This window comes from Schistocerca piceifrons, chromosome 1 (genome assembly GCF_021461385.2).
Source record: "Schistocerca piceifrons isolate TAMUIC-IGC-003096 chromosome 1, iqSchPice1.1, whole genome shotgun sequence".
NCBI classification, from domain to species: domain Eukaryota; kingdom Metazoa; phylum Arthropoda; class Insecta; order Orthoptera; family Acrididae; genus Schistocerca; species Schistocerca piceifrons.
In genome coordinates, this window is record NC_060138.1 from 844,714,881 (window position 1) to 844,739,866 (window position 24,986).

Here is a 24,986-nt window from a genome sequence, read left to right on the forward strand (position 1 = left end):
TGATGATGAATTACAGTTCTGCACTACCCCAGATGACCATTGTCCACGAGTGTGGTGGCTACATGGAGAGAGGCACAGTTGTGTTACTCTTGGCGTCATAGTGAGGAGCCATTGGATATGATTTCAAGTCACAGTAGTAGTGCTAGAGCAAAATCTGATGCCACAAACAGTTAGTCACTGACATCCTTCATCCACATGCGTTACCTCCCACGTGACAATATTGTGGTGCCATTTTTTAACAGGACAGTGCTTATTCACACATGGCAAATGTCTCAATAAACTGTCTGCGTGGTGTTGAGGTATTCCCATGACAAACCAGATTTCCAGATCTGTCCCTGATAGAACAAGTACGACCAGCTCTGACATCAACTCCATCTTGGTGCCAGTTTCCAAGATATGAAGAACAGTGTACAATAGTATTGTGCTAGCTTGCCTCAGAAGATGGTACAACTATGTCATGATACCATCCCAACAGAATCACTCCATGCATCCAGGACAGACGGAAGGTGTAGCTCTCTCTCTCTCTCTCTCTCTCTCTCTCTCTCTCTCTCTCTCTCTCTCTCTCTCTCTGTCTAAGCACCTGTTGTTGTCTGATTATTTTTTTAAATTCTAGTTTTCGATTATTCTATCTCCTTGTGCCCCTTTCTCTGTTCCCCTCCTCCTCCTCCTCCTCCTCCTCCGGATAAGTTCAAGCATAGCAACCTGTAGAAATATTCGCTTCTAACTTAGCCAGTGCTGGTCCATAGTCTGGATACAAAAGGATGACAGAATATATGTAATTACTCACATTAGTCTTGTAAGCAACATTAAATGTACATTTTTTGAGTGAAAGGCTTATTACACTGTTACTAGTGCTGGCCTCATTATCTTCTAGTGTACATAAGTTTTTACTTTGTATACAGGTTTATATATTTTACTTCAGGTCTGAAATCCCCCCCCCCCCCTCCCCTTCCCCCTTGCAGGTTCGTGTCCTCCCTTGGGCATGGGTGTGTGTGTGTTGTCCTTACCGTAAGTTAGTTTAAGTTAGATTAAGTAGTGTGCAAGCCTAGGGACTGCTGAACTCAACAGTTTGGTTCTTTAGGAACTTACCACCACTTATTATTACATCTGAAATAATAGTGATTTGATTGGATGTACCAAAGAACAAGACATTACAGTAGAGGAATACTTCTATACCTGTGATGTACATTACTACAGAGATTCTTGTTCTTAGCCTCGATTGTGCCGGGGAGTTACACATTTATTTTTAAAAAAAATGGTGGCAGTGTTGAATGAAATTTGTAAATAACATTTGGTTTTTGTTTTTGATTAACTAAGTAGGCTAACTGTATCAGTACTCATACTTTCTCTACCAGTAGGACATTATGAAAATTGGATGAAACTTTGTAGATACATTTGGATTCTTAACTCTGAAGTTTTTTGTGAATTAAGTTATATATTTCTTCCAACACATCTGTAATTCTTTCTCAGCAAAATGTAGTAATTCATTTGTTCATTGCTACTGTGTGTCCACATATTGTCTATGTTACAAGCGAAATTTGATTTATTTAAGCTGTGGAGTCTGAGAGCATCCATATGTTCTCTATATCTCATGTTAAAACTCCTACCAGTTTGGCCAGCAAAATATAAAATTTGGTCCACACATGAGTGTATTTTGTAAATAACAGATCTGTCATGTGCTTCATTTTTTAAAATTAAGTTATGAATCAGTTATCTTTTATTGCAATACTTGTGTAGAAACTAATCTGGACAATTTTAGCATGGAACAGCATTGCAGTTTGATACACCACCTTACCAGTGTGTGGTATGCAGATATACAGTAAACTCAGATTTATCCAAACCGATCAGGACTGTTGCTGGTTCGGATAACGAAAATTTAAGATGAACTAAAGTCCTGTTTTCACAAGTGAAACACTCGGAATTGCGTCAGTACCACAAAATATGATCGTAAAACTTGCGTAGGGTATGTAGAATGTTATTGATATGGTTGTGAACAAGCCTGCATGTTTTTGACTGAAGAAAATGTGTTGCCGTGTTAAAAAGGTGCCAAAGTATGATTGAAAACTCAAAGTTTATAAATGCTGAATAACAAAGCTAATTTATTTTGCGGTCTTACAGAAAAAATCTGCTGTATTTGGCAGCAGGAAATAACAGGAATTTTAATGTTGTTACCTACTCTTTTGAATAAAAAAATAAACTACTGTACAAAATTATGAAACCAATCTAGAGATTACTCAAAGGAATGAAAACTTTGTCTAGAGGAACTTCAAAGTAATAAAAACAGAAAACTTTTAACTTAAGGACATTGAAGTTTTAGGACGTTTCATTAGAATTTAGTTTTTTGGTAAAACAGTCTGTCGTGGTTTTTCGGTTTTTGGCTTGAGAAACTTTTGTTGCAGCACTATATGTCCAACCTTGGAAACAAATGATTTCAGGATAAGTCGCCTCCTCCTGTTGGCTGATGTACTCCAGGGCAGTTTGGATCGCTTTGTAACTGACTGTGTGAGGAATCTTTTTCTCTGCTTCATCATCAGACACACATTCTTCTGATGCTTTTTGACTGGTTCCAATTTGGACGACTTCTTCTGCAGTCAAATGAAAAAAGTTGTTTTCCATTGACTCTTCAACATCTTCGAAGTTCGCGCTTCACAACCCAGTAGCTTCTCCAGCAAATTGACCAAAATTATGTCATTTTTGTTTTGTTGGCGTTGTCTCCTCCTTCCCACCACTGATAAGTTGCTTTATGATCTAAGAGTTTTTTCGAAGACGTAATGAGAGAAATTTGAGGAATTAGATTCCAAGCTTCAGCAATCCAATGAATGACACTTAAAACATAGATTTTTTAAGAGCTTGCACAAAATCTTCTTCAGCATCAATCACACCGATTAAGTATTCCAGCAGCTTGCATCTGTAATGTTTTTTCATCGCCTCAAGAACACTTTGGTCCATTGGTTGACATAGAGACATGACGTTTGGTGGGAGAAACACAACTTTGATATCCCCATCTTGTAGATCATCTGGGTGAGAAGGAGTGTTGTCCACAAGAAGTAGTGCGTTTTGAGGAAGTTAATTTTCCTCCATATATTTTTCTGCAGCTGGACCAAACTCTGTGTGGAACCACTCTTTGAAGATGGCACCATTCATCCATTCCTTAGTCTGATTCATGTACCACAATGGCAAAGGTTTATCAGCTGGTCGCCGTCTAAATGCTCCTGGTTTTTTGAATTTGCCAATTAAAGTAATGCGCAGTTTGATTGCCAGTGGCATTGCTGCATGCGAGGACAGTAACTCTTTCTGTGCTTTTTTTTATATCCAGATGCCGTTTTCTCTTCTTTAGAGGCAAGGGTTTTTGTTGACAACATTTTGTAATTGAAACCGGTTTCATCATAGTTGTTAACTTGATCATCATTATAACCTTCTTTGTCGATAACTGTGTGCAGTTTCTTCTTAAAATCAGCGATAGCTGCTTCATCCCCCGATAATGATTCACCACTGACGGAAATTTTATGAATGCTGTGGCACTTCTTGAACCAATCCAGCCAGCCATCACTTCCAAGGAATTCTTGCTACTTTCCTTCAATCACCTCATAAAAAGTTATTGTTTTTTGACGAAGTCGAGGACCTGAAACTGGCACATCTCTGGCTCTTATATGTTCGTACCACAAAAATAAGGCCTCTTCTAAGGATGTGCACCTTTTCTCATTGTTTTTCGAGATTTTACTGCACTGCGTGACACTTCGATGGAACAAAATTTTTCAATTTCTGATCGATTTGTATTCCAATCAGTAACTGTATTCCTACCGATGTTCATATCTGCAGCAACTTTTGCGGGTGGCTCACCACCATCAATTCTCTACGAAGTGCGAAGCTTGCGTTCCAGCGAGATCATATTTGCTTTTTGTTTCGCACCCTTAGTCATGTTCAGCATTTTTTTTACTGACACTCGACTGATTCTTTTTGGTTTTTGGCCACTTTCATCTCTGGACATTTTAAAGCAAGTAGCACGAGCACAAAACATTAAATTGAAAACACGCAGATGCATGACGTGACAACACTCGGGACGCACTAGAAAAAGTTTTTGACTTCTGAAACCAGGATGTGGCAGCCATCGAATAAAAACATTTGATACATCTATCCCCTCTCCCCTGCCCTACCCAAGCCCATGCGGCAACACAACAGTGCGTTGTACGTTCACTGTTAAATTGTTAAATGCTCAGCTTCATCTGATGTACTGACAGCAGGTGGAAAGTGTTTGAAATCGCACTCTTGTTGTCTGTTTAGACAGGGCTACATCATGCTGCATAGAGCAATACTGTACGTACTGTACTTCCAAGAAGTTCCAGTAGATGGCAATAGCGTGAAACCACACAATACGAATGAGAAAAACACTAAAACTTCAACTAACACATGCACGAATTGACATCACTTGGACTTTTTGACACACGCCAGTGCACTGATTAGCAGTAGACTGCTGAAAAACCCCAACGAATGCATGCCTATAGATGCAGACAAGTTGAAACTTGTCAAGTGTCAGACTACCTAGCCAAAAGTGTAGCTGCATGATGCGTTAAACAGCTCCAGTGTGCGCCACGAAAATCACGAAAATTTGTTCGGGTGAAGTGGATTTCGGATAAACGAGATTTGGATAAATGGGAGTGTACTGTATTTCACAGTCTTGTGTTTTGTGGATATAGAGCTATTTTTGTTATTTTGTTTTTAGTTTTGCTGTGAAGCTGGTGATGCCATATCTATAACCATTGTTGTGAGCCATCAGTTGAATTGTTGTAATTTAGTTTTTGTAGTTTATCTTCCACATCCAATTGAATTATGTCCAATTATTGAGCATTGCCCTAGTTAATGCCGTATTTTATTACTGTGGCTGACATGAAGCACTATTCATTGTGAGATCAGTTGCAGATTTTTTTGTGCATTTGAAATTTGTTTTCCATTGTATTTGACAATCTTTAATCTGCAGTGAATTTTATATTTTGTTGCAATTTGTTAAGCTCTTTAGCAAAACAATATGTTTCCCCTTCTCTTCCTTCAGATAAGTTATTCTCAACATATCATTTATAACATTTAACATTTTCTGCTCAATTGTACTTCAGCCTTGAAAAAAGATGTTTGTAAATGGTTTATGTAGATGTTGGGCAGCAAGCTAGCTAGGCAGCCCATTTATCACACACCTTCTTGCATACAAAATTTGTTACTAAAGATTAAATAGTTTTGTGGTAGTACCAGTGTTAATATTTCTACAGATTCACAGATTTCTGCCAGACTAAGCTTTTTATATTTAAGCATCTTATTTTTAATTAATGTGATCTTCCATTTACCAGTAAACCTGTATACAAGTCCACTGTATTGAAAGATGTGATTCATTTCTGTTCGGAATGGGAATGTCATTAGTGCTTTCGGCCAGGTCATAGCTGTTGTTTGCACAAGAATTATCTTTAAATGTATAAGCCTTACTGATAATCTCTTGAAACTTTTTATTGATTTTGTAGAAAGCACTCTTAGAGTTGACAATTGGGTGTATCAAAAAGTTGACTTTATAAATTTTGTGTTGTGATCACATTTTTTGAGCATTTATATTCTCAGTAGGAAAAGGAAGGGTAAACTGGCTGGGATGGTAGCAAAATCTTTAAGGGTGGGGGGGGGTTTGCGCACTTAAACTCGTGGGAGTACTTGTTTTTTTAGGCTAAGATCACTGCTCATCCAACATGGATTGAAATTAAGCTTAATGAGAAATTCAGACAGGCAGGTGCTAGAGATGTCAAATTATCATAAGAGTCTCGTAACAGTACAGTGAAAAATAGTGTTTAGTGTGTCCCAAGATTCTCATAAAAGCACAGTGAAACATAATGTTAGTATATTGCATCAGAGTATCAGGGAATTAAAAACCAAAGTAGATGAGCTTCATGTTTGTGTAGAAGATGTAGAAGTTTAGAGGATTTAGAAACTGAGGGTGGAATAGATGTATTATGCCTGTCTGAACATCATATAGTCACAGTATGGAAATGGTAAACCTAGGTGGATATAAGCTTGCAGCACACATAAGTAGAGAAACTATGGAGAAAAGAGGAGTTGCCATATATGTTAAAATCTTTCATAGTGTGAAAAATTTGGAAACTAAAAAATTTTGCACAGAACAACATATACAGGGTGGTCCATTGATCGTGACCGGGCCAAATCTCTCATGAAATAAGCACCAAACGAAAAAACTACAAAGAACGAAACTTGTCTAACTTGAAGGGGAAACCAGATGGCGCTATGATTGGCCTGCTGCCATAGATCAAACGGATATCAACTGTGTTTTTTTAAATAGGAACCCCCATTTTTTATTACAATTTTGTGTAGTACGTAAAGAAATTTGAATGTTTTAGTTGGACCACTTTTTTTGCTTTGTGATAGATGTATGGCTATTGTGATCAAAATGCCCAACGGGCGTGTGCTATGTATGCTGCTCAGTATCCTGGATGACGTCATCCAAGTGTCCGGACCGTTCGCCAGATAGTTACGTTATTTAAGGAAACAGGAAGTGTTCAGCCACATGTGAAACGTCAATCATGACCTGGAACAAATGATGATGCCCGATTAGGTGTTTTAGCTGCTGTCGCGGCTAATCCGCACATCAGTAGCAGACAAATTGTGCGAGAATCGGGAATCTGAAAAATGTCGGTGTTGAGAATTCTACATCAACATTAATTGCACCCGTACCATATTTCTATGCACCAGGAATTGCATGGTGATGACTTTGAATGTCGTGTACAGTTCTGCCACTGGGCACGAGAGAAATAACGGGACAGTGACAGATTTTTTGCACGTGTTCTATTTAGCAACAAAGCGTCATTCACCAACAGCGGTAACGTAAACCAGCATGATATGCACTATTGGGCAATGGAAAATCCACGATGGCTGTGACAAGTGGAACATTAGTGACCTTGGCGGGTTAATGTATGGTGCGGCATTATGGGAGGAAGGATAATTGGCCCCCATTTTATCGATGGCGATCTAAATGGTGCAATGTATGCTGATTTCCTACGTAATGTTACACCGATGTTACTACAAGATGTTTCACTGCATGACAGAATGGCGAGGTACTTCCAACACAATGGATGTTAGGCACATAACTTGCGTGCGGTTGAAGCGGTATTTGATAGCATATTTCATGACAGGTGGATTGATCATCGAAGCACTATACCATGGCCCACATGTTCACCGGATCTGACATTCCTGGATTTTTTTCTGTGGGGAAAGTAGAAGGATATTTGCTGTCGTGATCCACCGACAAAACCTGACAACATGCGTCAGCGCATTGTCAATGCATGTGCGAACATTACGGAAGGCGAACGACTCGCTGTTTAGAGGTATGTCGTTACATGTATTGCCAATTGCGTTGAGGTTGACGGACATAATTTTGACCATTTATTGCATTAATGTGGTATTTACAGGTAATCACACTGTAACAGCATGCATTCTCAGAAATGATAAGTTCACGAAGGTACATGTATCACATTGGAACAACTGAAATAAAATGTTCAAACGTACGTACGTTCTGTATTTTAATTTAAAAAAACCTACCTGTTACCAACTGTTCGTCTAAAATTGTGAGCCATATGTTTGTGACTATTACAGCACTATCTATCACAAAGCAAAAGAAGTGGTCCAACTAAAACATTCATATTTCTTTATGTACTAGACAAATATGTAATAAAAAATGGGGGTTCCTATTTAAAAAAACACAGTTGATATCCGTTTGACCTATGGCAGCGCCATATAGTGGGCCAACCATAGAGCCATCTGGTTTCCCCCTTCAAGCTAGACAAGTTTTGTTCTTTGCAGTTTTTTCATTTGACGCTTATTTCGTGAGATATTTGGCCCGGTCGCGATCACTGGACCACCTTATAGAAGCATGTGTGTGTGAGCTTAAACTAAGTAATGGCACTTTTATAATTGTAGCTGTACAGGTTCCTATTGAGAAATTTTCGACTATTTTTGAAAAACTTGGATTCTTTGTTGTGCTGTCTGTTAGACAGAGAAAAGCAAATTATTGTTCTTGGGGATTTCAGAGTAGATTTTGTGAAAGAGACCGATAGAAGGCTTGACCCTGAAGTAGTACTTGGTTCTTTCAATTTGACGTCAGTTATTGATTTTCCTACTCGGGTGGTACAGTAAAGCAGCACACTGATAGGTAATGTTTACCTAGACCAAGATAAATTTAATCAAATAAAACATTTCCTGTTAAGAATTGTCTGTCTGATCATGATGTACTGCTAGTTACAGTATATGGAATAGCTCATACAGTAATGCAAAACTGTCCTCCAAATTAGTGTGTTCAATTAACAATTTAACAATTGAAAATTTTAGGGAAAGCTTGCAACAGTTAGAATGGGGCAAGGTGTACAGGGAACCTGATGCTAATTTAAAATTTATCCTGTTTCATGATACCTTTGTGAGTACATTTGAAAACTGTTTCCCTAAGAAAACAGTGAAATATAATTGTAAGAAACCATGTAAAAAGCCATGGCTTACTAAAGGGATAAAAATATCTTGTACACAGAAAAGGAAATGTATTCTTATAGCTTGGTAGATTAATGATCCTGAAACAGTGAATCGTTATAAAAACTACTGCTCTGTATTAAGAAAAGTTATTAAAAAGTCCAGAAGTATGGGCATTATGTATGAGATTAGCACATCTGATAATAAAATTAAAACAATTTGGAATATTTTTAAAGGGGAAACGGGGCAACAGAGAGCACAGGATGGCTGTATTTCCACCAAACTCGGTGAAAAGTTTGTTAACAAGAAGTCAGAAATTGAAAACATTTTTAATAATAATTTTTAAGTGTTATAGAGAAAATAGGATCCAGCTACTTATTACGAAATACAAAGCAGTATATGGAACAGGCAATACCTATGCAGTTTGACAAAATTGACATTCAACCCACCTCTCCTACTGAAGTAGGAAAATAATAAATTCACTTAAAAGCAAAAGCTCACATGGAATTGATGGCATTTCCAAGAGAATACTCAAAGATCGTTCCCAACAAATAAGCAGGATTCGCAGCCACATATGTAGTAGCTCACTGAAACAGGGCATTTTTTCAGATAGACTGAAATATGCTATCGTTAAAACCATTGCATAAAAAAGGGGATAGGTCTGATGCTAACAACTATTGCCCCATCTCACTTCTGACAGCCTCATCCAAAATTCTTGAAAAAGTAATGTATTCAAGAGGAGCATCATGTATTTTTAAAAATGAAGTACTAACAAAATGTCAGTTTGGTTTTTCAGAAAATGCTATATATGGCTTTCACTGATCAAATATTAAATGCATTGAATAACCAAACATCATCCATTGGTATTTTTGTTATCTCTCAAAGGCTTTTGATTGTGTGAATCATGACATTCTTCTAGATAAGCGTAAGTATTATGGTATGAGCGGGACAGTGCACAAATGATTTAATTCATATTAAACTGGAAGAATGCAGAAGGTTGAAATTAACAGAACAGATGGTCTGCTAAAATCAGCAGAGTCCTCTAACTGTGGAGGTATCAAGAATGGTTCCCACAGGGTTCAGTCTTGGGACCCTTATTGTTCTTAATATTTACATTAATGACTTGCCACTTTATATTCATGAAGATGCAAAGCTAGTTCTTTTTGCTGATGATACAAATATAGTAATCACACCCAGCAAACAAGAATCATCTGAGGAAATTGCAAATAATGTCTTTCAGAAACTTAAGTGGTTCTCTGCAAATGGACTCTCACTTAATTTTGAGAAAAATGCAGTTTATACAATTCTGTACAATTAATGGCATAACACCATTGATAAATATAAACTATGAGCAGAAGTCTGTAAGGCAGAATATTCAAAATTTCTGGGTGTGCGCATTGATGAGAAATTGAATTGGAAGAAGGTTCAACTACTTATGCTATTAGGGTTATTGCAAATTTTGGTGATAAACATATCAGTAAATAAGCCTACTCTGCCTGTTGTCACTCACTGTTTTCATATGGCATCACGTTTTGGGACAGTTCGTCATTAAGAGAGAAAGTATTCATTGCACAAAAATGTGTAATAGAATAATAGCTGGAGATCACCCTAGATCACCTTGCAGACATTTATTTAAGTAATTCGGGATATTCACAGTACCTTCACAATACATATATTCACATATGGAATTTGTCATTAATAACCCATCCCGGCTCAAAAGTGACAGTGAAGTACATAGCTACAACACTAGAAGAAAGAATGCTCTTAAACATTCAGGATTAAATCTAACTTTGGCACAGAAAGGGATGAATTATGCTTCCACAAAAATCTTTGGTCATCTGCCAAATAGTATTAAAAGTGTGACAAATAGCCAACCAACATTTAAAAGCAAATTAAAAGAATTTCTGAATGACAACTCCTTCTACTCAATAGATGAATTTTTAGATATGAAGTAGTAACTGGAAAAAAAAAAATTATTTGTGTAAAGGAAACTTATGTTAAAGTGACACGTTCCATATCATTATGAAATATAATATTCATGATCTGTGGAACAAGGTTTAATGTATGTATGTATGTATTTATTTATTTGTATTTACTTGAGGAAAAAAGGAAGTTACATTCTGGAATCTCTTTTTTTAAGTTTTGCCTATTATTTTTGGGTAAGAATTAATTTCTGTGATATTGTTATTTTGGAAGAAAATAAAGAACTAGCGTTTTATTTAGTGTCTTCGTTACTACATAGCTTCCTTTACTGCCTTTTTTAGTATTGCTTGATTTGGCTGAAATTTTGCCTTAACACTGTTTCAATTTTCATGTTTCTGAACGATTTTCATGTTTCTGAATGATTTTCATTTATTTTATTATGTAGTGCAGAATTCCCCATTATTTACTTTAGCTACATCACATGTAATTTCAGTTCTAATACTTACAACTTTAATATTATATTTGCATGCTTTAGGTTGTGTTATGTTTTAGGCCCTTGTTTAACAAATTTAGTTCAATATCACTAGAATTAATGTTCATGGAATTTATAATTGTATCAGAGAAACATTGCGTAATGGATGATGGATTATCTGTTTTCCCCACTTGCAATTAGAGTTGTGCGTAACAAAAGCACGAATTACATCAAAGATACACATGAAGTGCACACAGCTTAGGACGTTACTTACATAATTTCAAATGAAACATGCAAATTTGTCTGAGAATCTCTTGTACTGAGCTCTTATTTCACACGGTAATCAGTAAGCGTGCTTTTTACGTTTGTTGTGTGGCTGTAATGTTGTTCTTAATGCTCAATTTGATGTATTATGCAATAACTTTTTGCTATTCATTTGTTGTTAAATACAGTTACTAGGATTGCTGTTGTCAATAGAAATTCGAACTTTTATGTTATGCACAGTTCTGTTTACCTTGTGGGTTAACAGTGTCATTATTTTATACATTTTGATTTCAGAACTTCACAGTTGTTTTTATTTTTTTAAGTGTCACTGAGGGGAAAAACTTTAGTCAGTAACACTTTTTGAATGATTTATTTATTTCACCAAGTTTTGGGCCTGGGCCCTTCATCAGACAGCAGAAAGGATTTCTCGTATAAATGTCACACTATTAAACTTCCTGGCAGATTAAAACTGTGTGCCGGACCAATACTTGAACTCAGGACCTTTGTCTCTCATGGGCAAGTGCTCTAACCATCTGAGTTACCCAACCACGACTCAGGCCCCGTCCTCACAGCTGCATTTCTGCTAGTACCTCAGTCTCCTACCATCCAAACTTCACAGAAGCTCTCCTGCGAACCTGTCACATTATTGTTCTATAATATAACATACTATTTATGATTTTCTTGTTTACAAAAGCTTTTACATTTTATACAAAGTCTTTACATTTTTGTACTTGGGGAAAAGTTTTTATTTATACATTGCAGCATAAGGGTCAGTGTGTGACACGTTGAACATGAGCTAGATTAAAGACAGATTGGCAGGCACGTGTGTTTAGATCTAATGTCATGTCAGTTGATGATTTGAGCTGAAGGAATTCCTTAGAGGGCAGTGCTATTTGTTCAGGGTATTTTAGTCCATTCAGAGAGCAGTGAAGGGCAGAAAACGGCAACTGTGTTTGTTATTTGTTTAGAGAAATTGTCCACTTAAAACAATCCTGCAGAATTAATTGTTTCATGCATTATGAAACAGGTTTTCTTTTAGAGGTAATTAATACACAGTTATCTCGTGCAGTATAAACTGACTTTCCTGCAGAATACGTAATCATAATGCTATGGGATTATGGAAGTGATATAACTAAAGCTAATTTTGCTTTTGTATCATTGCATTTTTTATTTACAGTGACGTGTACAAAGGGTATTTACTTAAAAAAAAACTTCAGGATTCTGTCCTAGGGAGCTTAGATCTAAAGATAAAGTGAGAAATAGTAAGCTTCTTTGTGGTGAGTACTCTTCAGTAATCTTTTATTTCTCTAATATAGTTGTTTGAAATTGCAGTGAAATTGTTCCGGGGTATGATAGCAGCACCTTTGTCATGCGACAATTCACCCAACTGCAACACAAGGCAGATCCTGTGTATTCATCCCCTCTCCATGTCAATGGATTGTGTTGGAGATTAAAAGTGTATCCAGATGGAAATGGTGTTGTTCGTGGGAATTACCTGTCAGTTTTTCTTGAACTCAGTGCTGGGCTGCCCGAGACATCAAAGTGAGTGATCTGTGATTTCATTGTTATTGTAATAATTCTTCAAAGTACTTATTAATTTTTTAATTTTCAAGTTAGTTATTTACATGAACAGTAAAACTGTTCGAAGAAACATGTAAATATCAATGTTGTCTTAAGAAAAAATCTAATTGAGACATGCAAATTTTATGGACCCATCCACAGGACAGAAAAAGACAGTCTCACGAGGCAATATTAAAGATAGCAAAGACTAGCAAAAACAAGACAAAATGGATCACGGAAGCAGAAGACGACGTCAGTGATGTGGAATTCATACAAGATAATGTAGGCTATAGAGAACAGTTCAGAAACAACATAGAAAAATACACTTGAACAAAAACAGACAAAAAAATAGAACAGAATATAAACAGACAGAAGAAAATGAGAGAACAGATCAAATGTATGAAGAAAATTTGAGAAAAATGGAGCAGAAAGAAAAAATAATCATGACTTCTCAAGTATGTGGCATTAAACATACTAAAATGCCTTAGCAAGAAGTCATGATCACTGGCATACTAATTGATTCCTGTACCATCCAAATACCTTTTGTAGGTATCTCACAAGGCTTGAAGCCATCCCCTGTAGTGTATATTCATGCTTATCATTCCTTGACATTATTATATTCCTTTTTGTCGTCCCTTGCAACATCACATCCCAAATGAAACCCTGCTCCATCCAGTGGCGGATACATATTTGGGGGGGGGGGGGGGGGGTGTTGGGGGGGCAGCATTGCCACCCTCGCTGTCCATGCCGGTCAGCCCGCATGCTATTTGTTTGTTTCTTTCGTCTGTTGACTAGACTGAATTGAGTTATCAAGTAGTTGTACTTTGCCATGTAGCACGCGCATCTGCGTCATCGTATTTTATACGTTTCTGTCTGGCACATACATACGAGAAAAGTCGCAGCCATTCTAGTGATCTCGATATGTTATTCTGTCTGGCATTTGTTCGAGAAAAGTTGCGAATATTCTACTGTTTTCTTGTACAGAAAACCTTTGAAACGTAGCATTATAAATACGGGCTATTTGCCGAATAGGAAGCTAGTTTACATTCAGAAGCAGAAGTTTTAGGACTGAAGAATGAATAAGTAAAAAGTCCTAGTTGTAGCAAGTGCAAGTGTGAAGATTAATCAAGAGTGAGAGTGATCAGTTGATTGTGAAGTATTAATATGAGGGTTGACTGAAAAGTAATGCCTCCACCTTAATAACTCTTCAACTGTTGGCAGCATTGGTATATGGCAGGTACTGGCTTGTTCTGTAGCCTCTTCTCTTAGGCAGTTTATGGTGCTTGTGTTGATATGAGTACTGTGCATCGTTGGGCGAGTTAGTTCAAAGATGTTAGGGTGGGAACATTTGACTTGCGTGACAGAGTTTGCCGTCCTGTGACAGCAACCACAAAGTTTCACAAGCAAAATGTTGACAGATCGATTCAGGACGATTGTTGTATCACTCAGAGAGAAATTGCAAGCACAATCGGCATTTCACAAGAACATGTGGGTCACATTATTGTTTAGCTTGGCTATCGGAACATCTGTGCATGATGGTTACCCCGGATGCTGACTCCTGAAATGAAAGCGCACAGACTGGAAATTTGCAAGGAACTCCTCTCACATTATGAGAATGAAGGTGATACCTTTCTCCATTCAATTGTGACAAGAGACGAAACGTGGGTCGACCATTATGACCCACAGACAAAACATCAGTCTATGGAATATTGACACAAAGACTCGCCCCAGAAAAAGAAATTAAAGACGCAGACCTCAGCTGGAAAAACCATGGCCACAGTGTTCTGGGACACAGATGGTGTTATCAAAGTTGATTTCCTTGATCGTGGAACAACAATAAATTCAGAGCATTACATCACAATGCTGCAAACTCTGAAATGACGGCTAACAAGGGTCCGAAAGGAAAAAGGAAATATTTTCCTGTAGCATGACAATGCCAAACCACACACTTCATGTGCCACCACAGCAGAAATTCAAAGACTGAATCTCACCAACGTACATCATCCTCCATACAGTCAACATTTAGTACCGTCTAACTTCCATCTGTTCCAGATAATGAAAGACGATCTGTGGGGATATCATTATGCTTCTGATGAAGACATTGAGAGAACTGTGAGATTGTGGTTGTGGAAACAGTGTGACTTCTTCCGTGATGGCTTCAGAAAACTTATTCATTGTTGGCAGAAATGTATCGAATTGGCTGGTGATTATGTGGAAAAGTGAATATTGGTAATTAAAGATCACATTCTAAGGATTATTTGTGCATTTGATGTATTAAAATATTCTCATCCAAACCCAATTAACAAAGGTAGAGGCATTACCTTTCATTTAACCCTCATAATTCATAGTAATTTCTCAGTAAAAATATTGTTAAGAGACTTGTAACAATATTTTTACTAATAACGTAAAGATTATTTCCCATACCTAACTCGTAATAAGAGTTAGGGATGGGGAAACTAGGGATGCTTATGTCTCTGGTAATAGTGACTTTCGAGAAGATTCCTAAAAAACGCATTCTCGACAATGGAGGAGGATAGACTTAATGGCTTAGCTCTGTAGAACTCTCAACCTGAAGTTGATTGTCCTATTGATGATGTAATTAACCAATTTGCCAAGAAGATAGGCACATAGAATTCATCATTTAAGGAACAGAACCACAATTGTAACTTTTTTTATATCATAAGATGGCATTGTCTTGTATATGTTTGTAATCAGTTTAAATAAAACTTTCTTATACTTTGCATGTGACTTGATTATTTTTTATTACGGTAAACGCAGAGGTAGCTCAAGATATCTTTAGTGCCCCTCCTTGAGGTTTTTCTGTATCCACCACTGGCTCCATCTGTCTCATTCCTCCCCTTCCCCTCCTGTCTCCGGATGTCGTGCTGGATTCATCACAAACGTACTTTTTCTTATCCACGTAGCAAAAACACTTTGCCAGTGCATCAAATATTTATCATAGTGACAAAAAATGAGAAACTGACTAAACAAGAATTTTTTATTATTGCTGTGATGTGAAAATGACAATCAAGAATAGTTTTTTTAATTTATTTCAGCCCATGATGGTATGTGTAACAAAGTGTTTTCAGTAAGATTCCATTGTATGTGGTGAAGCTAGGTGATACCTCAACATTAACTTTTTTCAAACATTTAACATACAGTTCATAACTTGTACCTGATTAACTTCGTTTGACCATGGCAGTTGTTCAATCCACATGAAAATGAAACAGACACAATGGAATCAGTTCTTATGAAAGTATATTAGTGTTATTACTGATAAAATTGCTAAACTTAATACGATTTTAAGTGGTAAATTACGAATCCCAGTGTCAACAATTTTGTGATATTGATCACACTAGAAAACAGCTCTACATCCTTTGGACATTATTACTGATTACGAATCCCAGTGTCAACAATTTTGTGATATTGATCACACTAGAAAACAGCTCTACATCCTTTGGACATTATTACTGGGTGGACAGGGGATGTTGTTACAATCTTTGCTTTCTAATCTGTGATCAGTTTAGTATTTGAAATTCTGATTTATTTCTTGAATTGTACAAAGATTGAAGGAAATGTTGGAATACTTATACAGTCTTTTCTCTATTATTACACTCTGTTCGGGAGGGAGGGAGGGAGGGACCGTATTCTGCCAATGCTATGATACTTGTAGCTGCAGGGGCTACCCGAGGTTGCCACACCTTCACTTCACCACCACAATGCTTCCCACTTGCAGTGTGTTTGGTTTCAGGAAGCTTGATGTCATGTGTGATTGTTACACCCTGTGATTTAATTTGTTGTCATTTTTGCTGTTGCGGGAGTTCTTTTATATTATTTGTTATTGTTATTTGTTGTATGGTACTGAACAATGTCAGAAAGAAGTTTCAGGTCATTTTAAGTTATGAGTGGAAATGTTATGCGTCATTCATCAGGGGTTGCCATATGTTCCTACTCTGAGACTGAAAAACCTCATGGTGGTGCACTGCTTCCCATTAACTATGTAGTCAATAGAACTGCAGCAGCTCTGAAAGCAAACACACTGTTGTGAAGATTGGCAAGGAAATGTTAGAGAAGAAGAAGAAAACTGGAAGAACATTGAAGCTTGACACTTAAGTAAAATAACGGTTGTATGGCTAAGCGGATTATCAATATAGATTCATTTATTTAGCATACAATTCGTTATCATGTTTATGATTACTCTGACACAAAGGAAAATACTCAGCATCAGGGAAGTCACTCATAGTATTGCACAACCTAAGATTTCACCACAGACATTTGTGGCCATAAGATGTTGATGTAAAGGTAGGATGTAGCTGTATGGTAGTGCCGATTTTTAATGCAGATCTGTGGTCTGAATATTGATGAAGTGGTGTGGCTTGAGGAGACGTGTGTCAATTGTGGTCATGTTGTCAAGCAGGGTTGGACAGGTGAAACAAGTAAATGAGCAATGGCAATGCCTCCAGGCAAGGAGTACAGACATATTCTCCAGCATGCAATGCAGGCACCACAGAAAGTTCTCTCTTGAAAGATTTTCAGCTTCTTAAATCAGGGGAAACGGAAGATTATCATGAATAGCTGAGCCCCATTACATTTACAAAGTAGTTTGTAGAAGCACTAATTCATAATCTGGGAAAACCGTCAAAAACTGTTCTACATAATTTTCCTTACTATTCAGTAGTTGTTGAAAAAGCACTTACCATGGTAAAGTGAAAGGAGGAAATGATTGGCTGCAACATCGCAATGTTGACATATGTGGTTACATTTGAAAGGTGGAGCTTATGTAAAGAATTTCTCTCCATAAAACTCAGTTCCCCATGTTTGAAACTTACAAGCTGGCACAAACATATGGGCACACTCTCATTAGGGTGCCACCAACTCAACAGTGTTACAGAGCTAATATGGGCATAAATTAAAATGTTATGTTGCCAGGAATAATAATAATAATAATAAATTTACCCTTTCTGCAGTCTAAGAACTCCAAACAGAAACTGATAGGAACATCATCTCTGAAGACGGAAAGAAGGCTGACAAATATATGTATAGCATCAGTGGAGGACATGATTATTTCATTAAGTAACAACAGTGACAGTTCCAGCGATACCTCAAGCACCTCTCATAGTGCCGAGAGTGCTATTTACCACAATGGAAGTGAAGTCTAGGTGGATGCAGCTGTATGTTTGAAGTATGCAATTTACAGTGGTAATTAGCTACATAACAAAATTATGTTTTTGTCAAACAGTGGAAAATCCTGGACGGAATGTAACAATATCATGAAAAGGAAAGTTGCTACTCACCATATAGCTGAGATGCTGAGTCGCTGATAGGCACAACAAAATGCAAACACAGCTCATACACACGACTGTGGTCCTCTGGCTATTTTTGACTAAGGGCTTGTTGGCCGAAAGGTTATATTGTGACAGTCTTTTTGTTGTGCCTGTCTGTGACTCAGCATCTCCGCTATATGGTGAGTAGCAACTTTCCTCTTGATTATTGTGTTTTTGTAATTTATTTAGATTTTTATAAGCTGCCTTTATGAACAACTAACTCTAAATGAAGTTCCTCTCAGGAATTCAGTCTCTCTCTCTCTCTCTCTCTCTCTCTCTCTCTCTCTCTCTCTCTGTTAACATCGAATATAGATTTAAGTGTCAGGAAGTCGTTTCTGAAAGTATTTGTATGGAGTGTAGCCATGTATGGAAGTGAAACATGGACGATAACTAGTTTGGACAAGAAGAGAATAGAAGCTTTCGAAATGTGGTGCTACAGAAGAATGCTGAAGATAAGGTGGGTAGATCACGTAACTAATGAGGAGGTATTGAATAGGATTGGGGAGAAGAGAAGTTTGTGGCACAACTTGACTAGAAGAAGGGATCGGTTGGTAGGACATGTCCTGAGGCATCAAGGGATCACAAATTTAGTATTGGAGGGCAGCGTGGAGGGTAAAAATCGTAGAGGAAGACCAAGAGATGAATACACTAAGCAGATTCAGAAGGATGTAGGTTGCAGTAGGTACTGGGAGATGAAGAAGCTTGCACAGGATAGAGTAGCATGGAGAGCTGCATCAAACCAGTCTTAGGACTGAAGACCACAACAACAACAACTCCTCTCTCTCTCTCTCTCTCTCTCTCTCTCTCTCTCTCTCTCTCTCTCTCTCTCACACACACACACACACACACACACACACACACACTAAATATTACAAAATAATTGGATAGATAAAAAATCTACTCCCCAAGCAGCGGCAGAACATTCACATGAAAGGAGGTTATAATTAGCCAAGTTTTCAGAGCCAGTGACTCCTCCTTCAAGCTGAAGGGTTGAAGGGAAGGAAGAAGGGTGAAGGAAAAGGACTGGAGAGGTTGAGGAAAAGAGGTAGATTTTGGGAAAGTCATCCAGAACCATGGGCCAGGGGAGACTTAACGTATGGGATGAGAAGGAAAGACTGATTGTTGGGGACTGCATCAGATGAGATTTGAAAACCTGAGTGTTTAAAGGCGGAAGACAGGTAATATGCAAGACAGAGATTACTGCTTAAACACCATGCATCCATAAACAAGAGTGGAAAGGTAAGTGCATTGTATATAATAGATGTGGGAGGGGGTGGTGAAAAATAGATGGGTAAGACACTGAAAGATGGAGGAAACTAAAATGGAGTGATGAAAGGAGTAGTTACTGTGAAGTTATGCTGAGACAGAATTAATTAATGTAGATTAAGGCCAAGTGGGTGGCAAGAACCTAGGACATATTTTAGTGCTAGTTCCCATATGCGGAGTTCTGAGAAACTGGTGTCTGGAGGAAGAATCCAGATGGTGCCTGTGGTGAAACAGGCAATGAGGTGATGATTGTCATGTTGTAGAGCATGCTCTGCCACAGGATGTTGCGTGTTGCCATTATACACACTGTGCCTATGCCCATTCATCCTAATTGACAATTTGGTGGCAGTCATGCTGGCGTAAAAGGCAGAACAGTGTTTACATAACAGCTGGTATATGAAGTGTCGTTTCACAAGTGGCTGTCTCTTTGATAGTATACATTTTGCCAGTTACAGGACTGGGATAGGTAGTGGTAGGAGGGTGCATAGGGCAGGTCTTGCAGTGGGGATTGTCACAGAGGTAGGAACCATAGGGAAGGGAGATAGGTGTAGGAGTGTAGGGTCTGAAAAGAATATTGTGGAGATTGGGTGGCAAATTTTCAGATAGAATGGATCTCATTTCTGGGCACGATTGTAGGAAGTCATGGCCCTTGAAGTCGTGGCCCTTTCGAAGTAGCTGACTAATACATTCCTGGTCAGGATAATACTAAGTCACCAATGGTGTGCTCCAAAGTCTTTTGAACTAGGCTGTTGAGGTAATTATGTGCAGTGAAGGCTGAGGTGAGAATGGTGGTATATTGCTGCAAGGAGTCTGCATCAGAACAAATACACTCCTGGAAATTGAAATAAGAACACCGTGAATTCATTGTCCCAGGAAGGGGAAACTTTATTGACACATTCCTGGGGTCAGATACATCACACGATCACACTGACAGACCCACAGGCACATAGACACAGGCAACAGAGCATGCGCAATGTCGGCACTAGTACAGTGTATATCCACCTTTCGCAGCAATGCAGGCTGCTATTCTCCCATGGAGACGATCGTAGAGATGCTGGATGTAATCCTGTGGAACGGCTTGCCATGCCATTTCCACCTGGCGCCTCAGTTGGACCAGCGTTCGTGCTGGACGTGCAGACCGCGTGAGACGACGCTTCATCCAGTCCCAAACATGCTCAATGGGGGACAGATCCGGAGGTCTTGCTGGCCAGGGTAGTTGACTTACACCTTCTAGAGCACGTTGGGTGTCACGGGATACATGCGGACGTGCATTGTCCTGTTGGAACAGCAAGTTCCCTTGCCGGTCTAGGAATGGTAGAACGATGGGTTCGATGACGGTTTGGATGTACCGTGCACTATTCAGTGTCCCCTCGACGATCACCAGTGGTGTACGGCCAGTGTAGGAGATCGCTCCCCACACCATGATGCCGGGTGTTGGCCCTGTGTGCCTCGGTCGTATGCAGTCCTGATTGTGGCGCTCACCTGCACGGCGCCAAACACGCATACGACCATCATTGGCACCAAGGCAGAAGCGACTCTAATCGCTGAAGACGACACGTCTCCATTCGTCCCTCCATTCACGCCTGTCGCGACACCACTGGAGGCGGGCTGCACGATGTTGGGGCGTGAGCGGAAGACGGCCTAACGGTGTGCGGGACCGTAGCCCAGCTTCATGGAGACGGTTGCGAATGGTCCTCGCCGATACCCCAGGAGCAACAGTGTCCCTAATTTGCTGGGAAGTGGCGGTGCGGTCCCCTACGGCAATGCGTAGGATCCTACGGTCTTGGCGTGCATACGTGCGTCGCTGCGGTCCGGTCCCAGGTCGACAGGCACGTGCACCTTCCGCCGACCACTGGCGACAACATCAATGTACTGTGGAGACCTCACGACCCACGTGTTGAGCAATTCGGCGGTACGTCCGTCCGGCCTCCCGCATGCCCACTACACGCCCTCGCTCAAAGTCCGTCAACTGCACATACGGTTCACGTCCACACTGTCGCGGCATGCTACCAGTGTTAAAGACTGCGATGGAGCTCCGTATGCCATGGCAAACTGGCTGACACTGACGGCGGCGGTGCACAAATGCTGCGCAGCTAGCGCCATTCGACGGCCAACACCGCGGTTCCTGGTGTGTCCGCTGTGCCGTGCGTGTGATCATTGCTTGTACAGCCCTCTCGCAGTGTCCGGAGCAAGTATTGTGGGTCTGACACACCGGTGTCGATGTGTTCTTTTTTCCATTTCCAGGAGTGTATAATGTTTGTACGAGTATTATCATTTGATTGAAACTATCACCTTCTTAATGATAGGTGCCTTTCTATGTTTATAGGCCTGCAACATCTTTTGTTGGTTTGATTATAGGTTGTTAAATCAAATTGTTAAATAATTACTCGGTTCATCCTTATCTGCATGATCTTCATTTTTTTGAATTCGGTGAACTTGTTGCTTGAATTAATCTGTTAAACCTCCTTGTTCTGAAATGAAGTATGATAATTTGTTTCTGGCTTCATACCTTTAATTATATATTTTGTGTCTATGATTGCTTCAGATTTTAAAATCATTTTGGAGCACTATATCCTACTAAATTTCTAATTAATTTGACAGAGTATAGCTTTATTTCATTATGTGGACTTTGTCACTGAAAGGCAAACAGATATTTTAAATGGAAACAAATTACATTTTGCCTTCCTGTGGGACACCAACTTATCGAAGGTACCTTCGGTGCTGGGTGCGAAGGTTTTTCATGCTCTGACAAAGTCAAGGGCTGGGCCGGCAGTAGCACTGCTATTGGCAGGGTCACCAAAGCCAGAGTGGTTTTGACAGAGGAACCAGTCAAATTGTATCTCAAAACATAAAAATCCACATTCTGCAGGGTGGAATTTGGGCATTGGCCCAATAACCCAGCACTGTAGAAATGTCATATTATCAAACCACAATAAGAGTGTCGGATAATGCCTGGGACATACAGAACACGAATTCAGCAAAGAAAGAGGACAGAAGATTTGGAAGTAGTTACTTAGAACCTACAAACAATGTTGAAACATAGAAGGATGAAAGAAATAGCTGAAGAGATTGTATTGTGGCATTACAGGAAGTGAGATAACCAGGGCAAGTGCAGATAGAAATGCCTCATTATTCTCTGCTGTACTGGGAACCAGAAAAAAGAACAGGGCAAACTAAAACATTTATAATAACAACAGAGATTAGGAAAAGTCTTTCAGCAAACTGAAAGTAAAAGGAAAATTCAGAACTAAAACAATAACAGAATACGCACCAATAGAGGAAGAAGAAGAAGAAGAAGAAGAAGAAGGAAGAAGGAAGAAAGAAAGAAAGAAAGAAAGAAAGAACAGTTTTATGAAGGCCTTGAAAGTATCTGTAGTAAAGTGCAAAACTACTACCTATTGCTTGGTGTGGGAGATTTTAATGCACAGATCAGACAAAATGAATATGGAAGAGTATCGGGGAGATACAAATTACATGAAAAAAGTAATGAGAATGGAGATATACAAGTCAATTTGGTGCTAGTAATCGTTTACTTATGAGGAATATGTGTTTTCCACACAAAAGAATACATCTTGGAACATGCAAATCAGGTGTATGTAGCATAGTAGAAGCATGGTATGCCACGTCAGTCACAGAGGCACAGTGCTGCAGGGATCCAAACTGTGATTATGACCACTGCACTGTAAATGCCATAGTGAGAGAGAAGTTAGCAGTAATACATTAAATCGGAATGGCAAAACAGCAGATTCGAATATAGCAAAACTGAATGATCTCGCAATTGTTAAAGCATACCAAATAAAAATTAAATGTCCTGATGGCCAGCGAAGAAACAATGGAAAATCAAGGCAGATGAAATGGGACCGAGAAAGTAGTGAAAGAGGCAGCAGAAGAAAGGAAAGAAATTAAGAGTTTGATGATGAATGTAGACTATCAATAGACGATAAAAATTCAGGAAGACTTAGAATGCTGCAGAAAGAGACAGGAAGAACTGTGGGGGTATATGAAGTATGCTCATAGGATATGTAAGAAAAAGGAATGACTGAAAGCAAAATTTCAAGTGAGAGAAGAACTAAAGGAACAGAATGAGATACGAAAATTCTGTCATTGAATGAGGAAGATGAGAAGAAAAATTCAACCCATCCAAAATGCGTGTAAAAATATAAATAGTAAGATAATCAGAGATGAACAAAAAATATTGTTGAGATGGGCAGAATACTTTGAAGATACACTCAGTACCAACTCAGACCGGGTATCAAGAGAGTCACAAGGACAGAAGGAGAATATAGAGACAAGAGAAGATAAAAGGGAAGAAGCAAAAATACCAACATTGGTGGAGACTGAGTCAGTGATCTAAGTGAAAAATAATCGTGCACCTGGTGAAGATGGAATAGTGTCGGAACTTATAAAACTTGGTGGTAATGTAAGGCTTGGTTTAAAAATTAATATATGGGAAAAGATAGCATGCCTGAACTCTAATAATATGTCCTATATATAAGAAAGGAAAAAAAAACTTAGCTTGTGAAAATTAGAGAGGCATAACTTCATTGAATACAGTGTACAAGCTATTTTGCAGGGTGCTAAATGAAAGGATAAAGAAGTGCCCTGAAAATATCCTAGGAGAATAGCAATGTGGTTTTCAGCCATTAGAGGCACTTCTGACCAGTTATTCAGTAGATAAATAATAGAGAATAGGAGGAGGTGGAGGACGAGGAAGTGGAAGATAGGGAAGCCTGGAAGGTATCATGTTGTTGCGGATAACAACCAGGTTCATTTGACTGTGGTATGTTATATGTTCAAATCTGTGAGGAAAATAACAAATGTTGTAACAAGTTCTGAACAATCATCTACACTGGAGAAATCTTACTCCACATCTTCATGGCTCTGCATCAGCTGTTCCACAGCTGCAGCCAGCATCATGTCAAAAAACGAGAACGCTGATGCAGTTTTTTTAAAGACTTAAAATACAATTTTTCTCGAAAAGAAGATTGTCAAACTATAAGGTCATTGAAACCACCTACAATATTTGTTATTTTAGTCTGATTTGGATTGCATTGTAAGTAGAAATGTAATAACTTACAGAGTTGCCTTCTAATAAGAACCTCAATTGGATTTCACGTGTTACAGATCTTAAGTGTTTAAGTTTTGTAACTTTTTTTGTTGCAGATAATAGCAGACTTAATTTCTCTACTTTCATTCACTAATTTATTGTTGCTTCATATTCTTTGGTAACTCTTCTTAGAGGAACAAAGTTTTTGTTGCACACAAGTGTATAAGAAGGACAGTATATGATGTCCACCACTCAAGAACCTTTTGAAGACAGTTCGTTATTAGTTAGGCACAACAACCACCTCATTACAGCTCATTTACTACTTGTATGAAGCTTGTTTTCAATTATGAATTGCAATTTGAAAATAACAGTGACGTTCTTCGCTACAATAATACAGAAGGAATTCTTTACAGCAATCAAGAATCCATAATGTTGCACAGAAATGATTGTTGTATTCAGGTACAAAAATCATTGACAGCTTACTCATTGAAGTGAAGAATATAATGGATAGTAAAATTAACTTCAAACATAAACTGAAATCGTTGTATTTGCTTAACAACTCCTTCTATTCCAAAGAATTTGTTTGAAAGTGTGCAGTTTTGTAACTTGTGTCTAGGAGTGTGTGTGAATG

General features: G+C 38.6%; 1 protein-coding gene across 2 annotated transcripts in view; it reads left to right on the top strand.

Moving 5' to 3' along the window:
- LOC124715343 (E3 ubiquitin-protein ligase TRIM37-like) overlaps positions 1-24,986 on the top strand; it is a 291,007-nt gene that overhangs the window by 74,993 nt on the left and 191,028 nt on the right. For both annotated transcript variants that reach the window (XM_047243092.1, XM_047243093.1), the window contains exon 5: positions 12,491-12,700. In XM_047243092.1, coding sequence (XP_047099048.1) covers positions 12,491-12,700 — 210 coding nt within the window. The remainder of the gene's footprint in view (positions 1-12,490; positions 12,701-24,986) is intronic.